The sequence below is a fragment of the Amia ocellicauda genome, chromosome 13 (assembly GCF_036373705.1).
Source record: "Amia ocellicauda isolate fAmiCal2 chromosome 13, fAmiCal2.hap1, whole genome shotgun sequence".
NCBI classification, from domain to species: domain Eukaryota; kingdom Metazoa; phylum Chordata; class Actinopteri; order Amiiformes; family Amiidae; genus Amia; species Amia ocellicauda.
Window position 1 is genome coordinate 25,220,874 of NC_089862.1, and position 22,347 is coordinate 25,243,220.

At 37.1% G+C, this 22,347-nt stretch overlaps 1 protein-coding gene across 4 annotated transcripts; it reads right to left on the reverse strand.

Annotated features, from left to right (window-relative positions):
- Positions 1–396: 396 nt before the first annotated feature.
- On the reverse strand, positions 397–21,543 carry zdhhc21 (zDHHC palmitoyltransferase 21). 4 transcript variants are annotated; one of them, XM_066720333.1, is made up of 9 exons: positions 21,398–21,500; positions 19,565–19,631; positions 16,644–16,840; positions 15,702–15,800; positions 12,394–12,505; positions 10,886–11,024; positions 9,260–9,376; positions 3,866–3,909; positions 397–2,363 (listed from the first exon to the last, which is right to left on the reverse strand). In XM_066720333.1, exons 3-9 carry the CDS (start codon positions 16,795–16,797, stop codon positions 2,231–2,233), a joined length of 798 nt encoding a protein of 265 aa, XP_066576430.1. In that variant the 5' UTR covers positions 16,798–16,840; positions 19,565–19,631; positions 21,398–21,500; the 3' UTR covers positions 397–2,230. The 4 variants fall into 4 exon arrangements, with proteins under 4 accessions (XP_066576430.1, XP_066576431.1, XP_066576427.1 ...); XM_066720334.1 differs by having other exon boundaries at positions 21,407–21,432; XM_066720330.1 differs by lacking the exon at positions 19,565–19,631 and having other exon boundaries at positions 21,398–21,543.
- Between the last annotated feature and the right edge of the window lie 804 nt (positions 21,544–22,347).

Consider the following 22,347-nt stretch of genomic DNA (forward strand, 5'->3'; position numbering starts at 1 on the left):
TATTTGGAGGTTTTTCTTTGTTCATAAATTAAATGTATTTATTTGAGCGTAAAAGTCTGTTTCAAAGCATGCCTCTTTGCAGATGAGCCTCTCTGGATGCTGTAGTATTTTGGTTTATTAAAAGGTGCTCACCCACACACAGCATGAATAGGATGGCTCTCAAAGCTTTTACCTCCCATGCAAAATATAATTCCCTGTCATTCTAAATTATTTTTTTGAACTCCAAAAACCAATCTCAGAAAAGAACAAAATTATAAAAGTGAAAAAACGTGTCTCTCCCTGTTGAACAATGTCTCTTGCGAAGTTTGCACACTCAAAGTTTTGCAGTTAAAAGAGGGGGGGAGGGGGGAATGTGGTGCAGGTTTTGCTAAGAAAAAAGCTCAGAAAATCCATGTATACGTCTTAGATTAAGCTCTTTAATGACTTGGGAGATTTTTTTCCCCAGAAGAACATAAAGCACCAGTGCTTTAATTTGACCGTGATCGCAGGTACACAGATTTTAGCTCCTGTACAGCACTTCGTATTTGCTCATGCATGTTCAGGAAGCTGCCAGGCAGTCCACATGCCCATGATTGATATAAAATTATAGTGTCTTTGGTTTCTGAATGACAGGGTGATTTTACATACTTTAAAAATAAACTAACTATGTAGAGGCACTTTAATTTTTTGATAATTGTGGGAAAAAAATATATATACCCCTTAATAACCAAATTAAACAAACAACAACCTCCATTATCTGAAATATACATAGTTAGCTTGGATAACATCATTTAACATCAAGATTTACAGTGAGTAACAACTTATTAAAGTAAGACACTAAATAGGCCTTATGTTACTGGTCTTTGAACAAAACAGAGAAAAAAATAAAATGGCATTTTTCAAAACTGCTGAAATCCAAAATATTGCACACACCTGCACAATATCAGAGGCTTATCAGTTTCAGTAGCAATCATCACTTGGAATGAAGTGTCAACACTAGATTCAAAACCTGAACTTCGATTATATAAAACAAACCACATATTATACACATAATTTTATCATATTGTACCATTGTTTTGCAGGCAGAAAAAAACAGCACTACGACAGTAAAGATCAATGCTATGACAGCTAGGCTATGTCTAGTTGAATCCATTACAGATATACCTATAGAGTTATATTATTTTCATAAAAAGAACAATGTTTTGTTTCCATTAGATTCTTAAATATGTCATGTTATACATGCATTTAAGAATTTAAACAGGGAAAACAATCTAAAATATCAAGTTTCACTTTAAAAATGGAATGCAGAAATGCAATGTAAACAAATACCCTGAACAGAAAATCTTTAAAAATACAAGCTACCCATTTAAATCAGCACTTTTTTTAAGGTTTCAAAAGGGTAAAAAAAGGCACCTAAAAAAGTAAAGACTAAAAATCAAAAGGCAATACAAAACTGACAAAATAACCTCCAAAGTGACTTGGAGAAACTTATTACATTTTAGAATATGTAGTTTAATATGTATTTTGTTGAATATGTACCATGTATCCCAAATTGGAGAGCACTTGGCTGAAAAAGAAAAATATCATCTAGAAATGTGCTATACTTGGCTGGGGTAGTTGTCTCTCTTAAGCTTGCCAAAGGTCACAGCTAAACTTCAACTGTCAGGCTCAATCTGTAAACGCAGACAAAAAGGCCATCCAAACCAAGGCACTTGCCTGGCTGTGACACTGTGTCACATGGTATGTCCTGGGACTGCTGTGCCAAGGTTTGAACAAATAAGGGTTACCCAGGAAACTCAGAATACACACACAGAGTTTCAACCCTAAGCTCCTTTTGACAAAATCAATATAAAAAAAAAGGAAAGCAGGGATTAATGATAAGGCGCAAAGACCATGGCTTGTACATAAAGCGAGACAAAGACCTATATACTGAATCGCAAAGATCTGCCTGGATATGATTTTTAATCTTAAGGTCAACAAAGGCCACACCCTTATTCTTCAAGATTTCAGCAAAAGACTACTAGACTAAATAAATAAATAAATAAATACATAATTTTTTGGTGTGCGTATCGTATGATGTTTTGGAGTGTAAAGGTGTACATACCAGACAAGGGTGGCTTTTAAAACGCGACAGCGTCAAACTATGGACATTAGAAAGATAAAAGTGAGGCGCACATTTGTCTCCTGAAACCTTTCAAAATGGCTTCCTGCCCAAAGACTGCCTTCTGGGGGCTGAGCTTCTTCCATCTGTCTATATGTGACTGGGAAAGTGGTAGGGGAGTCGCAGCGGTTGCTTTTTCCTGAAAGGAAGGAACCACAGGATCTTCCAACGGGTGCCAAAAACCTCCGCGAAGGTCTGCTGCCAAGGCTTTCTGGGCCTGGATCTGCAGAGGGAGACCGCGTTAGAGAGACCAGACAGCACACTCCTGTGGGGAGCTTTAGTCAAACCCAACAATAGTGAGAGAGAGAAAGGAGGAGAGAGAGAGAGAGAGAGAGAGAGAGAGAGAGAGAGAGAGAGTGCCTAAAGCACCGCTGACTGACTGGGTTGGCAAGGCGTCTACGTGATGCAGATTTGGCAGCAGTATTCTTCACATAGGCATACGCTCAGACAAAAGGGGGAAAAAAAAGTTCACTAAATGCGCTTGAATCGACTGTGCAGAAAATAGGGCGGACCTGTCAAGTGCCGTTGGACAGATTTAAAACCGTTAATGGCAAAGAAAAACGCTCCAAACAATTGCAGACATCTGCTGGGGTAACGGGTCGATCAGCTAAAGTGAGCCATGGTTACACGCTCCTCACCGGTCTCTTAGTGTGGATCAGGAAGGTCTGGAGGCTACATGGGGAGAATGGCACAGACAATGGACTAACATACAGTCTTGTGCAAGAGAGACCCCAGGATGTTCTAAGGAACTAAAGCTGTATGAGGAACATGCCCATAGGAGGACAAATAATGAGAGTGTCAATAAACAGAATTTGACCATCATGGTCAATATACCCAGTGGGCTTCGTTAACGAGCCCTTTCCTCAGATGTGTTCTTCAGCACACGCTTCCTGCTTTCTCTTCTTTCATTGTGTGACTATTAAAGCTTTATGATATTTCCTAGAATATTTCATGCATCTAAAGATAAAGATCAGAGAATCAGTGGAACAGGAAGCTCTAAACTAGTATGATTGACAGACCCAGAAGTGGGACAGAGAGAATGAAGGAGGGGGGGGGGGGAACTTTTTTGAGGTATATTATTTCTCAGAATACAGGCGAATTCTACACAAAACAGTAATAAATGTAACCTCTCCCTTTCATTTAATATTTATTCTATAGCTTTATCATATATTAGACCGTGAATATCTTGTGTCCTGCAGCATAATATTAACTAGGCAAAGCACATATACACAGGCTTTCCTCATTTATATATGAAGCACTGGAGTTCAAACTCTAGATTTATCAGGAAGCATTGTGGGCTACACTTGTGTAGAGGAGGCCTCACAATAAAGTAATTCAATTATGTTAACGTTTGCTTTAAATTAAGAATAAGGCTGTTTTGATTAAGTCTAATAAGTCGGTCCCTTGTGCTTAAAAAAAAAAAAAAAAAAAAGGAACAATACTAGTCATGTGAGGTTAACACAAACGGTCTGGGGCTCAGACATGACTTGTATGACAAATGAAGACAAGCACTCCTTGCCAAAATCCTAACAATACAAAGACAACACACGACAATGCACGGCCACTGTTCCTTGTGCTTTTTATTTTGCATGTTTTCACCTTCGGTCCAGTCAGTCCTTAAACTGTACATAAACACAACGCTGCATTTCTAACTGAAAGGGCTAGAAACAGTAACAAAGTAAACCTAAAATAAGACAGAAATGATCAAAAGCAGAGACTACTCACAATTCTTCATAGCAGTGAGACATTTTTTCAATGGTTGTCGTGTCCTGTTGAGAGAAGGACACAGATGAGGAGTGAGTGAGTGATAGGGTAACCCACACAGGGACACATTCAGTCTCTTTAAACAGCTGATCTGGGAAAAAAAAATGTTTTATTAATTGCAAACATATATCTACCTCTCTGGAAGTATACAAGGCATTACATTTTATGTGCACTATACTTTTTCCTCTAAATTTTTGTCAAATGACAGTGGACATTTTGTGTGAAATTATATTACAAATAATTTTCCAAGACTTACAATAGGGATAAATGTACACTTCCATAAGCGGTTTGGAAAGAAGGTTTGTTGGTACATCTTTATTCAGTACCTGGTCAAATCACACATTTGCACATAATGAAAACAAACAAAAGATGCCAAATGCATTTCAAAATGTGAAGGGCTGTCTGAGGTCGCTCTCCATAAATATATGGCTTTAACTTTGAGCCTGGTCTTCTCACTGAATCTGATTATCAAATCGGTGTTAAGTACGATTACAACAATACAATTCAGCAGCTGACACTAGTAAAGAAGCCTTTATCGTCTTTAGAGTGAAAACTTGGCACAAACACAGGGCAGCTGCAAAACAAAAATAAATGCATAAATACAATTAAAAAAAAGCAACGCCCAGGCAAGAAATCAGATGTTCTGGATGAAATGTATATACAACACCCATGTCAGTTTGATTTAATCGAGAATGTAAAGCAAAAAGGGGAGAAAAACTAGAAACTGTGCAAACCTGAAGTCTGATTGAAAGAATTTGTTTTCTGACAACTGAGATCATGTGATAGTGAATAGGATTGTTTGACTGTCCAGGAGGGTGTCTGTTATGGTCTCCACACATAAAACAGTCTCATTAAAGATTTAGGCCTATTCTAATGCAGGCTGTCTCACCCTGCTATAGTGCTTAACAGTCTGAGAAATGCCAAGACTGGCCAGGACACAACCCACTGGGCAATCTTGGTTAGTTGTGCAACAGTGATCTCAGAGAGTTACTGGCTGCCTGCAAGAGAGAGTTGTGTTCCTTGGTGTGCAGTCTAGAGTCCCTTTCATACTAGCAAACCAAACAGGGTTATGAACCACTTTTTAGTAACCCAGCTTATGATTTCCATTAGAGAGAAAGCACAGACACAGGTAGAACATGGGTTGAGAGCAACACCCCTCGGGAGGTCGGTCAGCCTGCCTGACCGCTCTGACTCGTGATGAGCAAGATGAACGGCGCTGCGCATCATGAACGTCCTGCGGTGATGGTTTAACCTGGTAGTTTGAAACTGTAGTGGAAATTCTTAAATGAGCAGCTTGACACTGTTGTGAGGTAAGGTGTAGTAGGGTTGACCAAGCCAGAGGATGCTAGTGTGAAAGGAACTTATCTTTCTGGTGACATTTAATCTCTAACTGTTCCAGTGTCCACTGCAGTGTGAAGAGAGGTGGTACTGCTACAGCAAAGAGTAAGGCTTGATATTTACTGGCCATGTCAGTGTGGAAGTAAAACTGCAGATTCTAAGTAAAGTTTTTTAAAGGACCAATATAAAGTATGTTTTAAAAAATAACAAGCACCACTGAATTCTGATGAATATTACTAAAAAACTAAAATCATTATTATCAACTGACCTCTCAGTAATGGCTTAATTACAAGCATGGTCCAGTTGTGAAAGGATAATTTTCCTCATGTTTTGCCATGTTAACATCCTAGACTAGGGGTGGCTAATCCTGCTCCTGGAGAGCCGCAATCCTACAGGTTTTCCAGGTGTCTCTAAATCACCAATCATTGGATACCTAGAACACAGGGACATTTTGCCTAATTAAGCCCCACAATTGGTTCAATTAAGCAGTTAGTGATCTAGATAGAACAAAAACCTGTAGACCCTGTGGTTCTCCAGGACCAGGGTTAGCGACCCCTGTCCTAGATGTATTCCACTAGAAATTTTCCTAATCAAAATACTACCTGCTTTACCAACTGTCTGAATTGTTCACGTTCATGACTTGCATACGTCTCTGAAACAGCTATACTTGGAATAAGCCCTGCTTCGAGCAGATGTAAAAATAATATTAGTTACTGAAACCCTGGCCTTATGATGTAGATATAGTCATGGGAAACATTTTATAATAAGTCAGCAAAAGCAAACTTTTAAATGTAAACATTGTTCAGGTTTATATGATCCTGTTCAAAGTTTTATTAGCTGCTTACACTAAGGCACTCGTTAGGTTACTTAAAACAATTACAGCTCAGGCACATTCTTCTTCCTGTTTGTTAGGGAAAGAGCTGCTTTTGTTTGAGAATTAGCTAGGGGTATGGCTTATATATGTATATTTATTTATTTTTATTATTTTTTTGTTACTGTGACAGAACACTGACATGTGCCAAATGTCCCATGCTGACCCCCTGCCCAGGGCTAAGAAGGATGTTCTGAAGTCAAGCAGACCGCACCTTGGTGTTTACTGGCACCTCCTGATGGCAGTCTGAGTGGCTGGTGATGAACCACTGTAGAGGGAAAGGGCTTCAAACCGAGTACGAGACAAATGTAACTTGCAACTGAGGCTTCCCTGAGGTCAGTCATTTTCACCTCTAACAGTTTGCAAGACCACAAGCCAGGGACTACACACATTGTGTGTGTTAAACTGTGCCGTGCTAGTATTGATTGTTCAATAACCCTAAATATATGTAGTACTGAAAGATATTTAGATGATCCAACACAAGATAAAGACTTACTAATGCCTCACTCTTTAAGTTAACATGTGAAGAAATATTTGATGTGTTTTGATCCTGGTGTTCAAACCTTCCATGTCACCAGTATGGAGTGATTGGAAACAAAGGCCATTTAAACCTGTCTTGTCACTGGGTCTTGTTTTTGGGCTATAGTAACAGGGTTTTTAGTATTCTACAAATCCTTGGAATGTTTTTTGAATGTGGGGTATAGTATTCTCTTTCTCGCTCCCTTTTTGTGGAGAGTTTTAGATTTAAAAATGATGCATCTTTTTTGCATTAATAGGTGTCACTTGGACAGTGTTTTGTAAGAAAATACATTTCTTATCAAAAGCAAAATAGAGAAAGGGTAGAGGTGCTGAAAGATGGAACAGAAAAGGTTTATATATTTAGATACAGCCCTGTTAAAGAATAAAATTGTATTATGCACAATTCTTCCCTTGATTTATGTTTCTAGAAACAGTAGTACTTCAATTTTTATATTACAACCCAACTTTCATTATTTTCACGGCAAATAATGTAAACTATTGCATAATATGCAATGACTCAACTGACATTTACAAAATAATGGAACCACAAAGTATATAGTCATGAATGCTGTATGTGATTTCTATCAGCCTCATGTCCTCTGTAAAACCAATGAAGCAGTAAATGAACTAAATTACAAATTGACTGAGCCACAAAACTGCTCTTTACTTTTCCTTTTTTTACAAAATTTCAGACAGGATTGCATTTTTCATCTTCGGTGCCTCAGGGAACAAACAGATCCACATGTGTAGAAACATCTGGATAAACTGAAGCTCATCCTTCATGGAATCTTCCTTTCAAACAAGAAATGTAATCCTTTCAAATTAGGTTCCAGATTAGTCTGAGCAAAGGCATAGTTCTGTTTAAACATCTGGTAGCATAGGGCTGGAAGATCAGACTTTTAGATGGAAAATAAGATTAGGGTTTCTGTTATTTTTAAAGGGTACGAGTAATTTCTAATTATTTTAACTGGGTCAGAGTTAATCCTCTTTCCCAGCCCTCACACGATGCCATCAATTAAAGGATCACAGTCAAAAGTGATTATCCCGTTACCTACAAAACCATACGAAGATGGGGATTTTCCTTTGATATGCTATTATAGACAACAGATTGTGAATTACCACTAAATACCTTCAACAAAATGTCAAAACAACCAGGGATATGGGGATGTGCTTGATACTGTATTTAATCAAAAAGCACGTGCAGCTTATTGTCTCCTGGTAGGAATCTGTTCCCATTTACAGCACACATAATAAAAACAGGAATCATTTCCTTAGTTCGGCAGCGCAGATCCACAGTATCTCGCATTTTCATTTCCCAACTTTACACATCAAAAACACCACATAATTTTCACATTATTTTTAGAGATTTCAAATAAAATCACACCGAGCTGAAAAATACATTCAATCCAGCCATCCGCACATTCATATAATTGTATTTAGTCTTGCTGGGATTGGATTATAAAGCTTGTAGTAATGCAGGCTTTTAACAGGTAGAACACAGGTTAATGCTGAACAGAAGCAGGCTGAAGTCGAGCCTTATACAGGTTTAGTGAGGGAATTAAAATGTGCTAGTGCCTGGCAGCTTACCGCACAACTGAAGGGTCTGAGGAAAACTGAGACATCGGACACTAGAGCTCAGTTTCCAGTCTCATCATCGGATACCTACCACTCCCATAGACGGGAAGGTCAGGTACAGAGAAAGTCTAAAACAGAGGAGGAAAGCCCCAAGTCTTTAAAGGTTGCACATTTTGTAGGTTGTATATAGATCTAAATGAAATGATCATTACAAGAACATCATCTGCAGTTCTTAAAACAGAAATACACACTGCATGACGAGATTTTGTCAATTGATCAAATGTCTGCTTATTTCAGATAGGCTGGATTGGCAATCTAGAATGCAATTTTAGGATGACATTAACCTCTACCTCCACTATTGTATGTGCTTATAGCTACGAGAGATTACATCAAACATAATGAAAAAAAAATCAGAACATAGGCATGCTGGCACATATTCAGCAGCGATTCTTATTGTCCATTGCACCCAACTATTCTTGTAGAATGAAGCACCTGCTGTCAGGATGCTGAGCAGTGTAGTATGGTCATGAAATGTCATCCACTGCCTTCACACAATGGTGTAATGCCATTTGCATCCCTTGCACCCTTCCTCCCAATTAGATTTGAGAGGTTTTTGTTTGGTCACTTGCTGGGGAGCCATCAAGGCATATATTCTAAAAAGAAATAGATTTAAAAAATTGCAACACAGTACTGGATGAAAGATAGCCGTAATGCATAATTACATAAGCACCCTGCTTTTTTTGTAGAGCTCTACTCATATTTGTGTGAATGAGATATGTGCCTTAATCAGATGCCAAAATACCCTCCTCCTATTGAACTCAGTATTAAGGGTTCAAAAATATTTCTAATAGTTTTATGACATCCCATCATGACTTTTCATTTTAAGCGTTTCTGACCGCTGTGCTTCACCTTCACTACCACCTTGAAACACACAACACAAATCGAATGGTTTCATTTCTTGATCTGTTTAGGGACAATCCAGTGTCTGAAAGCTGGATTGCAGGACCTATAAAAACTAAAGATTTCCATAATTGAACTGTAGTGCTACTCACTGTGAGGATGCCAGTGACCTGTGTGTAGAAGAGGCTACTCATGCCGCCAAACATCAGCAGACCCATGAAGGTGGACATCCTGAGCAAGGCCAGTTCATGTCTGAATATGAAAAGCTCCTGAGACAAAAAAGAAAGAGAAGGTTTTCCGAGCTCTAAAGGGCAGACATGAAAGAGTCAAACAAAACACATATAGCCATAGTCTAATGTTCTTACAGTTAGGTCCATAAATATTTGAACAAGGACACAATTTTCATCATTTTGGCTCTGTACGCCACCATAATGGATTTGAAAAGAAACAAATCATGCATTTCAATTGCTGAATGCAAAACTGAAGGCAAAACACCCCAAGAACAAGCAGGAACTAAAGACAGCTGCAGTACAGGCCTGGCAGAGCATCACCAGGGAAGAAACCCAGCATCTGCAGTCATAGCAAAGGATTTGCAACCAAGTATTAAAACTCACAATTTAATTAGTTTGTCCAAATACTTTTGAGCCCCTAAAATTGGGGGGACCACATATAAAAATGGATGTAATTCCTACACCATTAACCCAATTTGGATACAACTACCCTCAAATTAAAGAACATATTGATTGTTTCCTTTCAAATCCATTGTGGTGGCGTTCAGAGCCAAAATAATGAAAATGGTGTCCTTGTCCAAATAATTATGGACCTAACTGTATATTACACTTCATACCTCTGGGAAAACTGAAAAGCCCTTACTATCACAGACAGCTTTATTATGTATAGCATATTTTATTAGTATTCCTTTCTAAAGCAAAGCCAATTGTTCTTCTCACTGGGGGCCTGTTCACAAAATATCACCAACCCACAGACCCCGATTGAAGTGGTTTGCCATCTGAGCAGATCTGGGATATGAAAACAGGTTCCAGAAAGTTAAGCTTTTCCTTTTCCTGCTTAGAGAACGTGGAGATAAAGACATTATCTCTCCGAGGCAGCCACTTCACGTTTTGTTCAATTATTGTTTTTAAAGTCACATCTGTCAAACTTCATTTGAAAACACAAAATATTTGCTGCCAATATCTTTTCATATTCCTTAAATGAGAAAGTATAATGTTAATAGGGTGAGCTTCAGTTACTGATAAATTACATTTTCTGTTAATGAAACGAAGGGTTCCAATTTCAGTATTAAATGGTTATCTTTTCATTCAAGGCTCTTTTAAAAACCTCTGATGGAAGATATTAATGTGTGCATAATATGATGATTTTGTCTACCATGGCCAGTTCATGTAAGTAGGGTGTTAACTCTTCTACCCTGCAAATTCAAGACTGTTGATTCATTTAATGTCTACGTTTCATGAAGGCCTAGTTAGAATGATACAGTGTTGATGTACATTCAACAGACAAATATGCTTAGTTACTGTTTACCTTCAGCTTTTATAATTCTTAACTTCAGATGTTCATATGAATAAACTCTTGTCCTCCAATACAAAATTTAAATTATCAAGAGATGGTTTACATTATCATTAAGGCAACAGTGTACCATACACAAGTCAGAAACCATGACCAAATGAAAAATCATTAAGCATAAGCTCTTGTCATCAAACAAGGAGTTTAAATAATGAAGTACAAAGAGAGACCTTTATTCTCCCAGTACTCTCTCTTACCTCGTTGACTTTTGTTAAAGGCTGGAAGTAATAGTACTGGCAGAAATCCAGCAACAGTGTAAACAGACTCAAGACTTGTGTGTAGAAGCAAAGCTGCAGGAAGAGCCAGTGGTTGTCCTCCCCGACACAATTATTAATCCTGTGGAGAGATCAGAGGAAAGACATTCTTCAAGGCCAACATACAAAACAAATAAACAAACAATAAATGGTAATGTCGTAACAACTTTCCAGTCAATTCAGAAGAAAAAAAAAAAAAAAAGACTGAAAAGTGATATGGCCCTCAAGGTAGAACGTACACTATAATCCAAGTGATGACAGCTAGTCATGATTTGCTGCTTTCAAACAAAACTGGCCTTTTTCAGTACACTGTACTGTTAATTTATGGGGGATATTGAAGTCTCAAGGGTATTTGATATCCATGGGCAAGAAATGCATAGAGAAAAATACATTAGTGAGCTATTACTGTACATGATAAGCACAGGCTGCCAGATACACTAATGAACAGAAACCCTCTCTCCCTATTACTGTGCTGCCACCAAAAAGCATCAGTAGGACTTGATTGCAAAACACTGGATTACAAAATATTACAAAAAATTGTCTCATGAAGTGTACAGTTGTGATTTGTTTGGAAAACAAATAGCTATGCCATCTGTTTTACAAACATTTCACAGAAATGAAACTTGGACAGGACCTTGACAAATACTGTACACATCTATTTATACTATTGAAATTTCAAAGAATATCTGAAGAAATTAAAATAGAGATGATAAAGTTAGAATTTTACATTTCTTCACTTCACATGCTTAGTATTTAGATAAAAATGGAAATGCTATATATACATCTCTGACAAACACAAATAAACATGTAAGCCTCTTCACTTTGAAAAGTAAAAAGAACGAATGCTCTCAGTTCAAAGCCATGCACTGTTTTAGAACCATGATGAGTACACTGATATTAAAGGCATATCACTTATCAGACTAAGAGAAGTAGATTTGCATGCAGTCTACAGTGACAGAGGGTTAACTTCTCAGGAGTTACAGGTCAGTGAATGGTATGTTTCCAGTCCAGTTCACTCACTAACTTCAGATGCTCTCAATATAGAATATATATATATACACCTCTTCTACTACAAATAAATACCGGTCAGTTTTTGAAGCAGCCATTTTATAACAGAACTACCCTTCCAATAAAGGAACAAAGTTTATTTTTAAAAGATTTCCTTCCTTCCTATGGTTCAGCAGTGCTGGAAGGGCAGATTAGGACAGCACCTGAATGTAGCGTTCAAAGTGTCAGTCATAACAGATTGAAGTTGACTGACATCACAGATCAGTGAAAACATGACCTACTCACATTCACACACCTTTGAAAAAATCTGGAACTCCCCCCAAAATGGCACAGAACGTGAAGGAAACCACAACAAAAAAGGCTCTCGTAATAAGGCAAGTTCTTTAATCTTTGGTGCATATAATACTCATGGTCATAACAGCGCTACCCCAGTGTACCCTCACCATGGACAGTGGTGATCCATCCTCCGGACACAGTGGCCACAGCGGCTGCAGTGGTGTGATCTCTTGGGCCTCATCATGTTACATTTGTTGCACAGCTCCCACTGCTCTCGCTCTGTATCAGCACACAGCAAGAACGAGTCAGCACTTTTCAACTGGACACACACGCACTTCAAAGACATCTGAAATGTTAAGCACCTAGGATATAGATTGATCAAAAATGTATCATAGATCTGAATCTGCAGAATGCATCTATGTATCAATAGAAACACACATCTACATACTAGATCAGCAAAGGTCAAGTCTTCCTCCACTGTGCAAGAGGTACAGTGTGGAGGCAGTGTAATATACAGTGTAGTGTGCCACCTGTTATGGACAACTCCCACAATAGGGAACGGATCATAACTGTCAGGCAATGGTAGGTATTTGGCAAGCTGCACCCGATTCCTGAAGCGCACTGTGGGAAATGTACTGCAGGAGAAACTCACTCGCCCACAATGCACAGTTATGGATTCTCATGGTTTGGACTAGGGCCACTGGATTTTGCAAAGGAAACCATGACTGTTAATATGGATTGTGAAATTTTTGAGAAAAGAGTAGTGTCCCTTACTGAATTTGATGGTATAGAAATGAATGGAGTGGCAGTCAAACATTCTGCTCAGTTCAACTAGAATCATTACCATTTTCTCTAGGCTAAATTGGTGCTCGCCATACTCCATACTAAATGACTTACAGAATGCAATTGTTTCAAATTAAGGCTGTGAATGAATACTTTTAACTACAACACTGTTTATATTCTTCAGTTTGACACACCGAATTTAATTTTACTATAAATATTGTAGTCTCTGTCAGGTTTTGTATATAAATCAATGTTATGTTTACATGAGGTAAACAATAAACAAAATATAACCAAGACCCAGGTTTCATGAAAAAATACAAACAAATCTGTTCATTATTTAGCTGCAGTACCACTCAATGTACCCCACTGCCATCAGCTTCCTGTGGCAGAAGTGCTCTTACTGTAAAATGCTGATGACACAAGTGCTCTTTACACTAGTGCACTTGCACTATGTAATACACTGACTGAAGCAACGGCTTTGGTTCAGACTTATAGAGTGATGTTCGCCGTGAGAGAAAGATTCTGAATTCTGAATCAGTGTTTACAGCTGTGTTTGCCACTTTCAATACTGATTACTGTTTAATGTTTAATCTGCTTGTAAATTCAAAGTAAATCAACAGTACCTGCTTACAGTACGAAATACATAAACTGCTGATCAATAATGCCTTCTAGTGGTAGTTCATTCACATTACAGTCACCAGAGTTGTCATTAAAGATAGGAAGTCCCAGCTGGTTAGAAGAGTGACAAACTGAGCATTTAAACTGTTTCAGTGCCCAGAGAACACAACCAGACACTGGCTTATAGCAGAGAAAATAACCCAACAAAACATTAGCAATACTTTTGTTTTCATTTAAATCATATTTTCAGCAAACGAGCTACATGTTCCCCGTACTGGAACGCTGCGTCTTCCTAAGGAGGTTAACACCTTGGCTAGAATTAACAACTTGTACAAGTTTGGGAGTTTACTTCCTTCCAACAACACACAGAAATCTCTATAAGGATCACCTTTCATACCTTTCGGGTTCTGAGTGCTTCAGTCTAGGAGGCATTTCATATCCTCCCTGAAACTACAAGGCCTGCATTCAAGAAGGTTTAAGTGCTTAATTATGTTATCCTGTTACTTAGTTTCCAGGGTAACCATTGATAAAAGTGACTGCTTAAAAATTTGCCTTTTCCTACAGTGTTATTTAATGCAGGGCTGGTGGAACTCTTACCTGCACCTGGCAAATCAAAAATGTAATATTTTCTATGAAGGCTCAGATCTTAATCTCAGACATCATCAGAAACTGATCACTAGCAACACTTCTCATAGCACCAATCACATAATATTCCCAAAATTAACCAACAGACAGCCCACATCTTTTACCTTTGTTTAACAATAACATTCTGAGGATTTCTCAAGTTTCAAAATCCTTACCCAGAAACCTAATGATCCTACAGAAGATAATTATGGATTTTTCTGCTGACCAGTTTTAGAGCCATAGCATAACTACTGTATGAATGCAATCTACAATTGGTGAATCTCAGATCACTGTACCCAGGACTGATGATATAGTCATTGGGAAAAATTACAATTGTACATGTCATCTGCCTTTTTCATTCATTCACTGTGCCAGAGGCTCTTACACTGCACATTATATTTCACTTTACAATAGAACCTACGGTCATAATAGAATACATTTTAAAAAAGCAAAAAAAAAATGAATATATATATATATATTCATTCATGTTTATTTAATTAATTAAAGACCAGCAGTCCTTCCACTACCCTAAAACACTACAAAGATCTTTAACTTTTTTTGCACTGTATTACTATGCAGTCACCCTCTAGTGGCCAGAAATGGCAATGTATGCAGTCCTTAATCGCACTGATTTTACAGTTTGATTTGAGGTGTGACCATAACTGAAACATGTACAATAAAAGAACAGTGTATTTCATATGCCTTTTCCTGCTATTTTATGTTAAACGTATTCAATATATTATGGAGATTCTCTTTTCTCAGACCTTATTTTTTAACAACTTGCTTTTACAAGACATCTCCAAGCTAATTGCCAAGAAGCATGCAAGATGAGCACATTTAAAGTCACAGAAAATGTATGAATTTCCCCACCAAGACATTAAGTAAAACAGACAATTAAACAGCCAGGCACAAGGCACATACATGTCACAATTTTAAGGTTTATCATTAACACAAACAATTGTGCAAAGGCCTTCTTTGCATGGAAACCACAACTCGAGAAAACAACGTATATTTGTTCCTATGTGAGGTTAATTCATACAGAAGCACAAACCCTTTTCCCTTTCATTTTCACAACAGTGTGAGTGTGGGTGTTGCCACAAAAATGAAACATTCAGGGTGGAAAACTGAAGATCAGACTGCTGGCTTTAGTGAAATGTCTTGAGTAAAACTGAAGACACATTATAAATCATCTATTGTTACAAGCCCATAACTGTAAGCAAGGATTTCGGTTAGTCAGGTGTAAAGAATGCAGTTTCAAGAATTCATATTTGCTTTTGGGGTTACGCCATACTTTCCTGCTGCTAATGTTTTGTTTGGACGAAGGTATTGCGAAAAGATCTTTAGACTGTGTGGCTAACAATTAGAATCATACCAATCATCACTTCTACTGATTGGCAGCCATGCCCTGCCTACCATTATTTTCAATTAATCACTGTTTTGACTCTCCTACCGGTGTGTGGAATCTGTGGGTCCTGTGCCAGTCGGCCAGGGTCAGCGATGGAGGCTCTGACCAGGGCAGTCACACAGAAAAGTGAAGCCACGTAGTAGCCTGTTTGTGAAAGGAGAAAAAGTTGTATAAAATAAATGAACTTGTAAAAGTGACCCAATTGTTATTTGCATTCTTATTGTTTTTTAATAAAGATTTTTCATTACGGTCTAGTACATTTTCTGGTTATAGAAGTCAAGCCTCAAAATGAAAATACAGAAATAAACATCTGTATAAAATAATCCTGAGTGTGGAAGAACCAAAATGTAACCAATTTAGAGTAACGGCTTCTTTTGAGCCAGTAGTAGGGTTACACTTAAGGGTGCTCTTTGGCACAGATGTAGGTTTGTTCTTTATTAGCTACTTGAGCCTAGAATTTCGTCCAGCCCTTTCGTGAAGAAATAGCTCTGCTCTTTGTCTCATGTTGAAAACACTCCCAGCGGTCTGTTTGTTTTGTACACTCCCAGTGCCTGAAATCCTGCTGTACTTCTTAGGTTCAGATTATTCAACACAGTTCTCCCTGAACGTTATGGGTTTCTGTGTTAAATACCTGGTTAGTACATTTGCAGTTTCCTTTGACTTCTCTACATCTAATCCATTTGACCAATCTTTTGCCATTTCAATAAACAGAACTGTATTTGGCTCATTGGAAATGCCAGCCTTATTCTGGTACGGTCATTTTATGGTTTATGGTATGGTTGTACTGCGAGATTAACATAGGGCAGAATGCTGAGTAAAAATTTAAAAATTTAAATTTACATAAAAAATAATAGCACAGATGTTTATCTCGTACGTCTCATTGAACTCAGTCAGGCAGCACCTGGGAAGAGGCTCATATTTTGGAATTAGCTTAGCAATACTAACACACAGGATCTCCTGGCAGAGCGCACAAAATACAGCACTTACCGATCACAACAGCCACTGAGATGTGGCCTTCATCAAAATGGGGGAACAGCACCAGTCTGGGGATGAACAAGGAGTTGTATAGCCAAATGAAGAATACCATGCTGATGCAGCACCAGCCCATAGGGTCAATGACGAAGTGAATGCGAAGACCCATGGTGGGGGCGAGGGAGGGTATCCTGGAGTGAATTTGATAAATCCTAGAGAAAAAAAAAGAATTATAAAATAAAACAAAGCCCATGTCAGTAGACAGAGAATGAGAATCAGGAAGCATACTGTAACATTTCTGTATCTTCATCAGCTTTTTAAGATGTCAGAGGTTTTTATTAAGTCTTATCCAATTTAAAGAAATTCTCCATGGATTTTGTGACTTCAGTCTTTTGAAGACATGGATATTGTTTATAGCTGGCTCTCTACTGGTGGAGCTGGGTATGAAGTCACTTCAGAAGTCCAGCATAACTATAAAAAACTGCTTTTTAACCAGACTAAACACACCATGCACCACAATGTTTTGTATGTCTGCAGGCAGACGGATTAAATAGCTCCATGCATGAGTCCTGATTTCTTCTCTCAACACTTCTGATCCTTCAATAACTTGATTCATTCCTAAGAGAATAAACCTTGCTCACCATGTTTCAGTTTACAAATGTCAAGAAGGTCACAATTCTTTGACCTAATTGCCACTGAGATTCATGGAGTAAATGCTACTTTGTATTACAAGGATTAACACAATAACATAATTGATACAGGAAATCCTTCACAGGATAAAGCAACAGTAAACTTGGAACAACTAGAAAATAAAAAGGGTTTCTTGCTTGGCAGATAAGTACATACATGATGAGCGAATCCAGCATTTCAGCTGCACATCACAAATAACTTAAATTCTATCTAATTTGTGGAATGATCAAAAAGCCAACATTATTTTCTTCAACCACAAATCACTACAGAACTTTGCCTAGTTTGTGCTTTGATAATCTAATATTACAGGCAATGATTTAAGATAACATTCAATTTTCAGATGGCTTTCTTTCTGATGAACTGCAAATGGATTGTTGAGAAAAAGCCAAGTAACGGGAAATTAAAAGCTTAATAAGTAATATCAATTTACATCTATTCATTTCTCAACTGGTTTGAAAGTACTTTTCATATTAAGTAAAAAGGCACTAGTGCATTTCCATCCTTTTAAATGTTTTCAGTCCACTGATCACCAATGACTTAAAGTTGCTTTTAGTGACAGGCAAGTGTAAAAGACAGGCTGTGCTCCAGCCACAATGCAGACAAGTTTCCTGTGGCCTGGTGGTTCCTGTTCATTAAAATGCCACTGCTACTTCTGGTTTAAAAGTAGTTAGCTTGAGGTGATACAGCATTTGTAAGTGACTGTAAAATAATTAGTCAAAAATTACACCACTTCTAATAAGTTCAAATAGTTAATTTAATTGTATCTGTCAAACAAGTATTATATTTTGCATACAAGAGATATTATATATATATATTTTTTCTATAAAATCAAAGAAGATTTTGTTTAATTCTAGTGTCCGACCCTTTAAAGACCATAGTATAAGAAAGTGTATACAAAGAACAGATTTTTCTGCACATCTTGATTGTTGGTTGCTAAAAGATTTCTGACCCTAAAATGTCATGAAGCAATTTCTTGAAGGATCCAAGTAAGTCAACTGTATTTATGAATATTTTACTTATTTATTCTTCGGCACACTACTGTGTATTTCCTTATCTTTTGTGTACTAGGTGGTGTGATGAAGGATTATTGATCATAATCACTATCTTTATTCCAAAGGAAAAACAAAATTCAATCATGAAATTAATGGAACACAGTGAAATACAATGTCGTATTCATTGCGTAGTATTAAGCTGCCCAGTATCTCTTTAAAATACATCACTGTTTACATCACTGCTACATTTCCTTATAGCTGCTAATTTTGAAAAAGCATTCTGCACCAGTAGGCTCTTAAACAGGTCCCATGGGTTCACCTCCACAGCCCCACGTAGAACAAACAACTCCTATAACTGACAGTACAGATAGTGGTGTGGACAAGAAAAGCTGTACTGCATATAAATTTATTAAAATATGGGCCTACTTTGTTTTCCACATTTTGAATTTATAAATTGCATATAATTTAATACAATATTTCAATAAACTATTTCCATGCTGTTACCAAGCTTATCAAAGTGGATTTATCAGTGTTTCAAAATCCTCTGCTGGTGCTCAGAAGCAATATTGTATAAAACATCCAAACAATACATGGGCTTACATGTATTTCACATTTTGTTTCGACCAGTGTAACATACAAGAGCCTACTGAACTTAAAAGGATTAATTTGTGAACAAAATATAGGTACATCCATGGAAATGTATTGTGATTTTTTCTAGGGGGTGATCAACACTAGGCCAGGCGAATCATAGACTGGTGTTTTTTTTCCATTTTGCATTACTCCTATACATTAATTTGGGACAATTCTCCTTCATTCCAGGTGCTTAGCAATACCTGCAGACCATCTCCAGGGACAGTGATAATATACATTATACTTTACCATAAAGCAATGCCAAAAATACCAAACTCCTCCATCATTCAGTACTATGGCAGTACCTTAATCAGGGTGTCCAGAAAAAATAAAATAACTAATTTTAATTAAATTTAATAAGCTGAAATATTATTGTATATAGTAATAAGTAATTATTTTAAACACACTACATTAGTTTTTTCATTTGTCTCAGACTTCTGTACTGAGTCTACATACTGTCCATTTGAAAAATTGAAACATTACAGATGAACAGTCTTTACCAGAACAGCTTAACCACAAATGTGCCTTTACCCATCTTTAAATCAGGATGTGATCTTTCTGAAAAAATATTTTTACCCTGCCCCTGATTTAAAACTTTTTAGCAAACCAATAAATGGAATTTACCTTTTTATGGTTTAGACTTCAAAGTGCAGCCTCGCTAGTCATCTCAACAACCCCTGCCATTAGGGAACTGTAAAATATAATACTAGATTGTAATACCGCACACATACAAGTTTTTATTTCTGGTTATGATTAAAAAAAACACCAAAATAATAATAATAATAATAACCCTTCAATATATTGAAAAGGTCAGTATATTGATATCTTTCCATTTGCTTAAAGAAATCAGAAACCGGGAGACCTGAAAAGCATTATTTTAGTGTTCAGACAGAAGGGGAATACTAAGCTAGTAACATTAAACAGAGCTGTAAGGTAAGCCACAAGAACAAATACTACAATCTAAAGTTGACAGCAAAGGCATGTGTAATGTTTTGTGACAGGAAATGCAGGTTATTCAATGTAACATAAAAACACATGCTTATGATGTAGGCAATATACACACTGTTGTGTTCTGTTGTATGCTTATGTGAAGATGTTTGACTTCTTCCAACCATGCAATAAGCTTATACTGAAATTGAGACTTAGATAAATAAGACATGGTTTTCTAATGTCAGTTACTTTGTGAGGAGTTACAATCATGTACACTGTTATTTGAAACTAAATCAGTCACTAGTTGTTTGTTAAAAGCAAAACATGTTTAAGAATACAGCAGAAAATGTAAAACACAAAACTATTTTTGTACACTGCTGTATAAATCAATACTCATACTGGATTGCCATGTGTAGTTTGTGACTCATTCGCTCAAATAACATGAAAGGATTTTACTGGAAATACAATCCAAAGCGGCTAAATCGTTGTATGATGTTTTTCCTTACTATTATTAGAAAACAAATAGCCTCCCTTTGGTTTTGTTCTTCTATCAGGAACAAACCAAGCACCTTAAGGGATAATGATAGTGTTAAGGATACAAATTGAATTGTGTAGCATTTAGAAAAAGATTCTGTACTTTTGATTACTTGGATGTTAATAAGCCAATGAATGTGCTTTCTACAATGTGGAAAATCAACTGTCTCCTAGGATACCAATATACAACACTCCCATTGTCCAGTAAATTGCTACATTTTAGTTTTACAAGACAGGATCTTGTAAACAAATGTACTTATAAACCAACAATTATACATGTGTCCGCCTCCACATTCAGTCCAAACAATTTAAAGACCTTGACATGCTAAGCATATGGTGTTGCCTTTTGCATCAGATGAAAAGGCAACAGAAGTATTTTGCAATAGCCTTATCGGTTTTCATACTGGTGTATTTTCAGTAAGAGAAATGCTGTACGTGAACTCACTTTTTATTCCATGTGATCAGACAGATTAAAATTATCTTCGGAACTTAAACGTACCTTTTGTGGATATGAAACATTAACTAATGCTTCGTTGGTAGGTGGTATACATGCAACGCATATTTTTGCATTGAACAACTTTAATGAAACTAGCAGCTGATTTTTTATTTTAAGTTTCTAGCACAGTTCACCAGAAGCAATGCATTTCTGCCAGCACCAATTAAGTGACAGGCAAACACCCACGTCTTCACGTTCAGAAGCACTTGTTAGACTATAGATTACAATGATCTAATGATGTATATAATTAGGAGGCAAAATTGAAACATTTTTGGAAACTCTCCTCTGAATTCTAATTCTCGTTAATATAAAAATATGAATGCAGCCTTTATATAGTAGCCTAGTAATGTAATACTACTCTACCCTTGTCATATGTATGCATACCTACGTAACCTGCCTTGCGGAGACCAGGTCGAAAACGATTTCTTTAACCTTGAATTGCTATTTATAAGTTTAATACCAACATATCTGTTCAACAGTAGTGATCCTTCACTTACTCGTCGTACCCTCGCTTTCCGTGTCCGCAGTGCAATGTGAGCAGCGCTCTTCCGTGTTTCGTTGTAGGGCGCTTTAGTAAAATACCTCCTTGTACGGCATCCTGCTGAGGACAAACATCTTCCGTGCACATATAATGCTTGCCACTGTTTCGGTTTTCCGCAGTATTATAATATGGGAAATAAAATGTATATTAAAATGAAAAACTCTATGAAATAATACTATAGACCAAAACGAGTTTCTAAGTGTCTAAGTAAGCTTTTTAAAACTACACTTATTTGTAGTAATATAATCATTACAACTAGTGGAACTAGTGTGCAATTAAATGTGGCGACACCATGAATAGCGTGAATAACCTGACAGGGCAGTTTTTAAACCTGTATTTTGAGAGAAACGTGCGGCTTTTTAGTGAGGGTGGGCAATGAAATCATCATGTTACAGTTGTGTCCGTTTTTTGTGTGTTCAAAAGATAGGAACCGTAAACTATCCACAACCATGTGGTGTGGCCTTATCGCATATCAGTCAGAGATTGAACCCCAGATCCCTTTGCAATCACACGTTCAAATCACAGCTAACGCCCATTTCCGTGTGTAGAGTCAACGTTTTTCAACAACAGGCATGAAACTGTGTCTATTTTTTTAAACAGGAACATACAGTCCAACACACAGCTAGTGGAGAATCTCCCACCCCAGATTAAACCATGTCAAATATGAAGTAACTGCAAACATTAAAACAACTAACACTTGTTATTTGTTAGTAACTAAGATAAAAACAAATAATCGTAAAGTTTAAGTTAATGATACCTGTAAAATGTCTTAAATTACACATTATAAATGTGACATTATCGTAATATGGACACGGTTCTTCATGTAGTTTAACAGGTGTCACATTTGACTTTAAACATACCGCCTTGAGGCAAGCGTAATATTATGGCGTTTTACTTACCTTCCCA

Excerpts from the sequence above, each read along its gene's own strand:
- zdhhc21 (XM_066720330.1), bottom strand. The coding sequence starts at position 21,528 with ATGTGCACGGAAGATGTTTGTCCTCAGCAGGATGCCGTACAAGGAGGT. Across the intron at positions 15,801-16,643 it reads CTCAGTGGCTGTTGTGATCG|GCTACTACGTGGCTTCACTT; the intron begins GTAAGTGCTGTA and ends TTTCACAAACAG. Across the intron at positions 2,364-3,865 it reads TCTCACTGCTATGAAGAATT|ATCCAGGCCCAGAAAGCCTT; the intron begins GTGAGTAGTCTC and ends CTCCCTCTGCAG.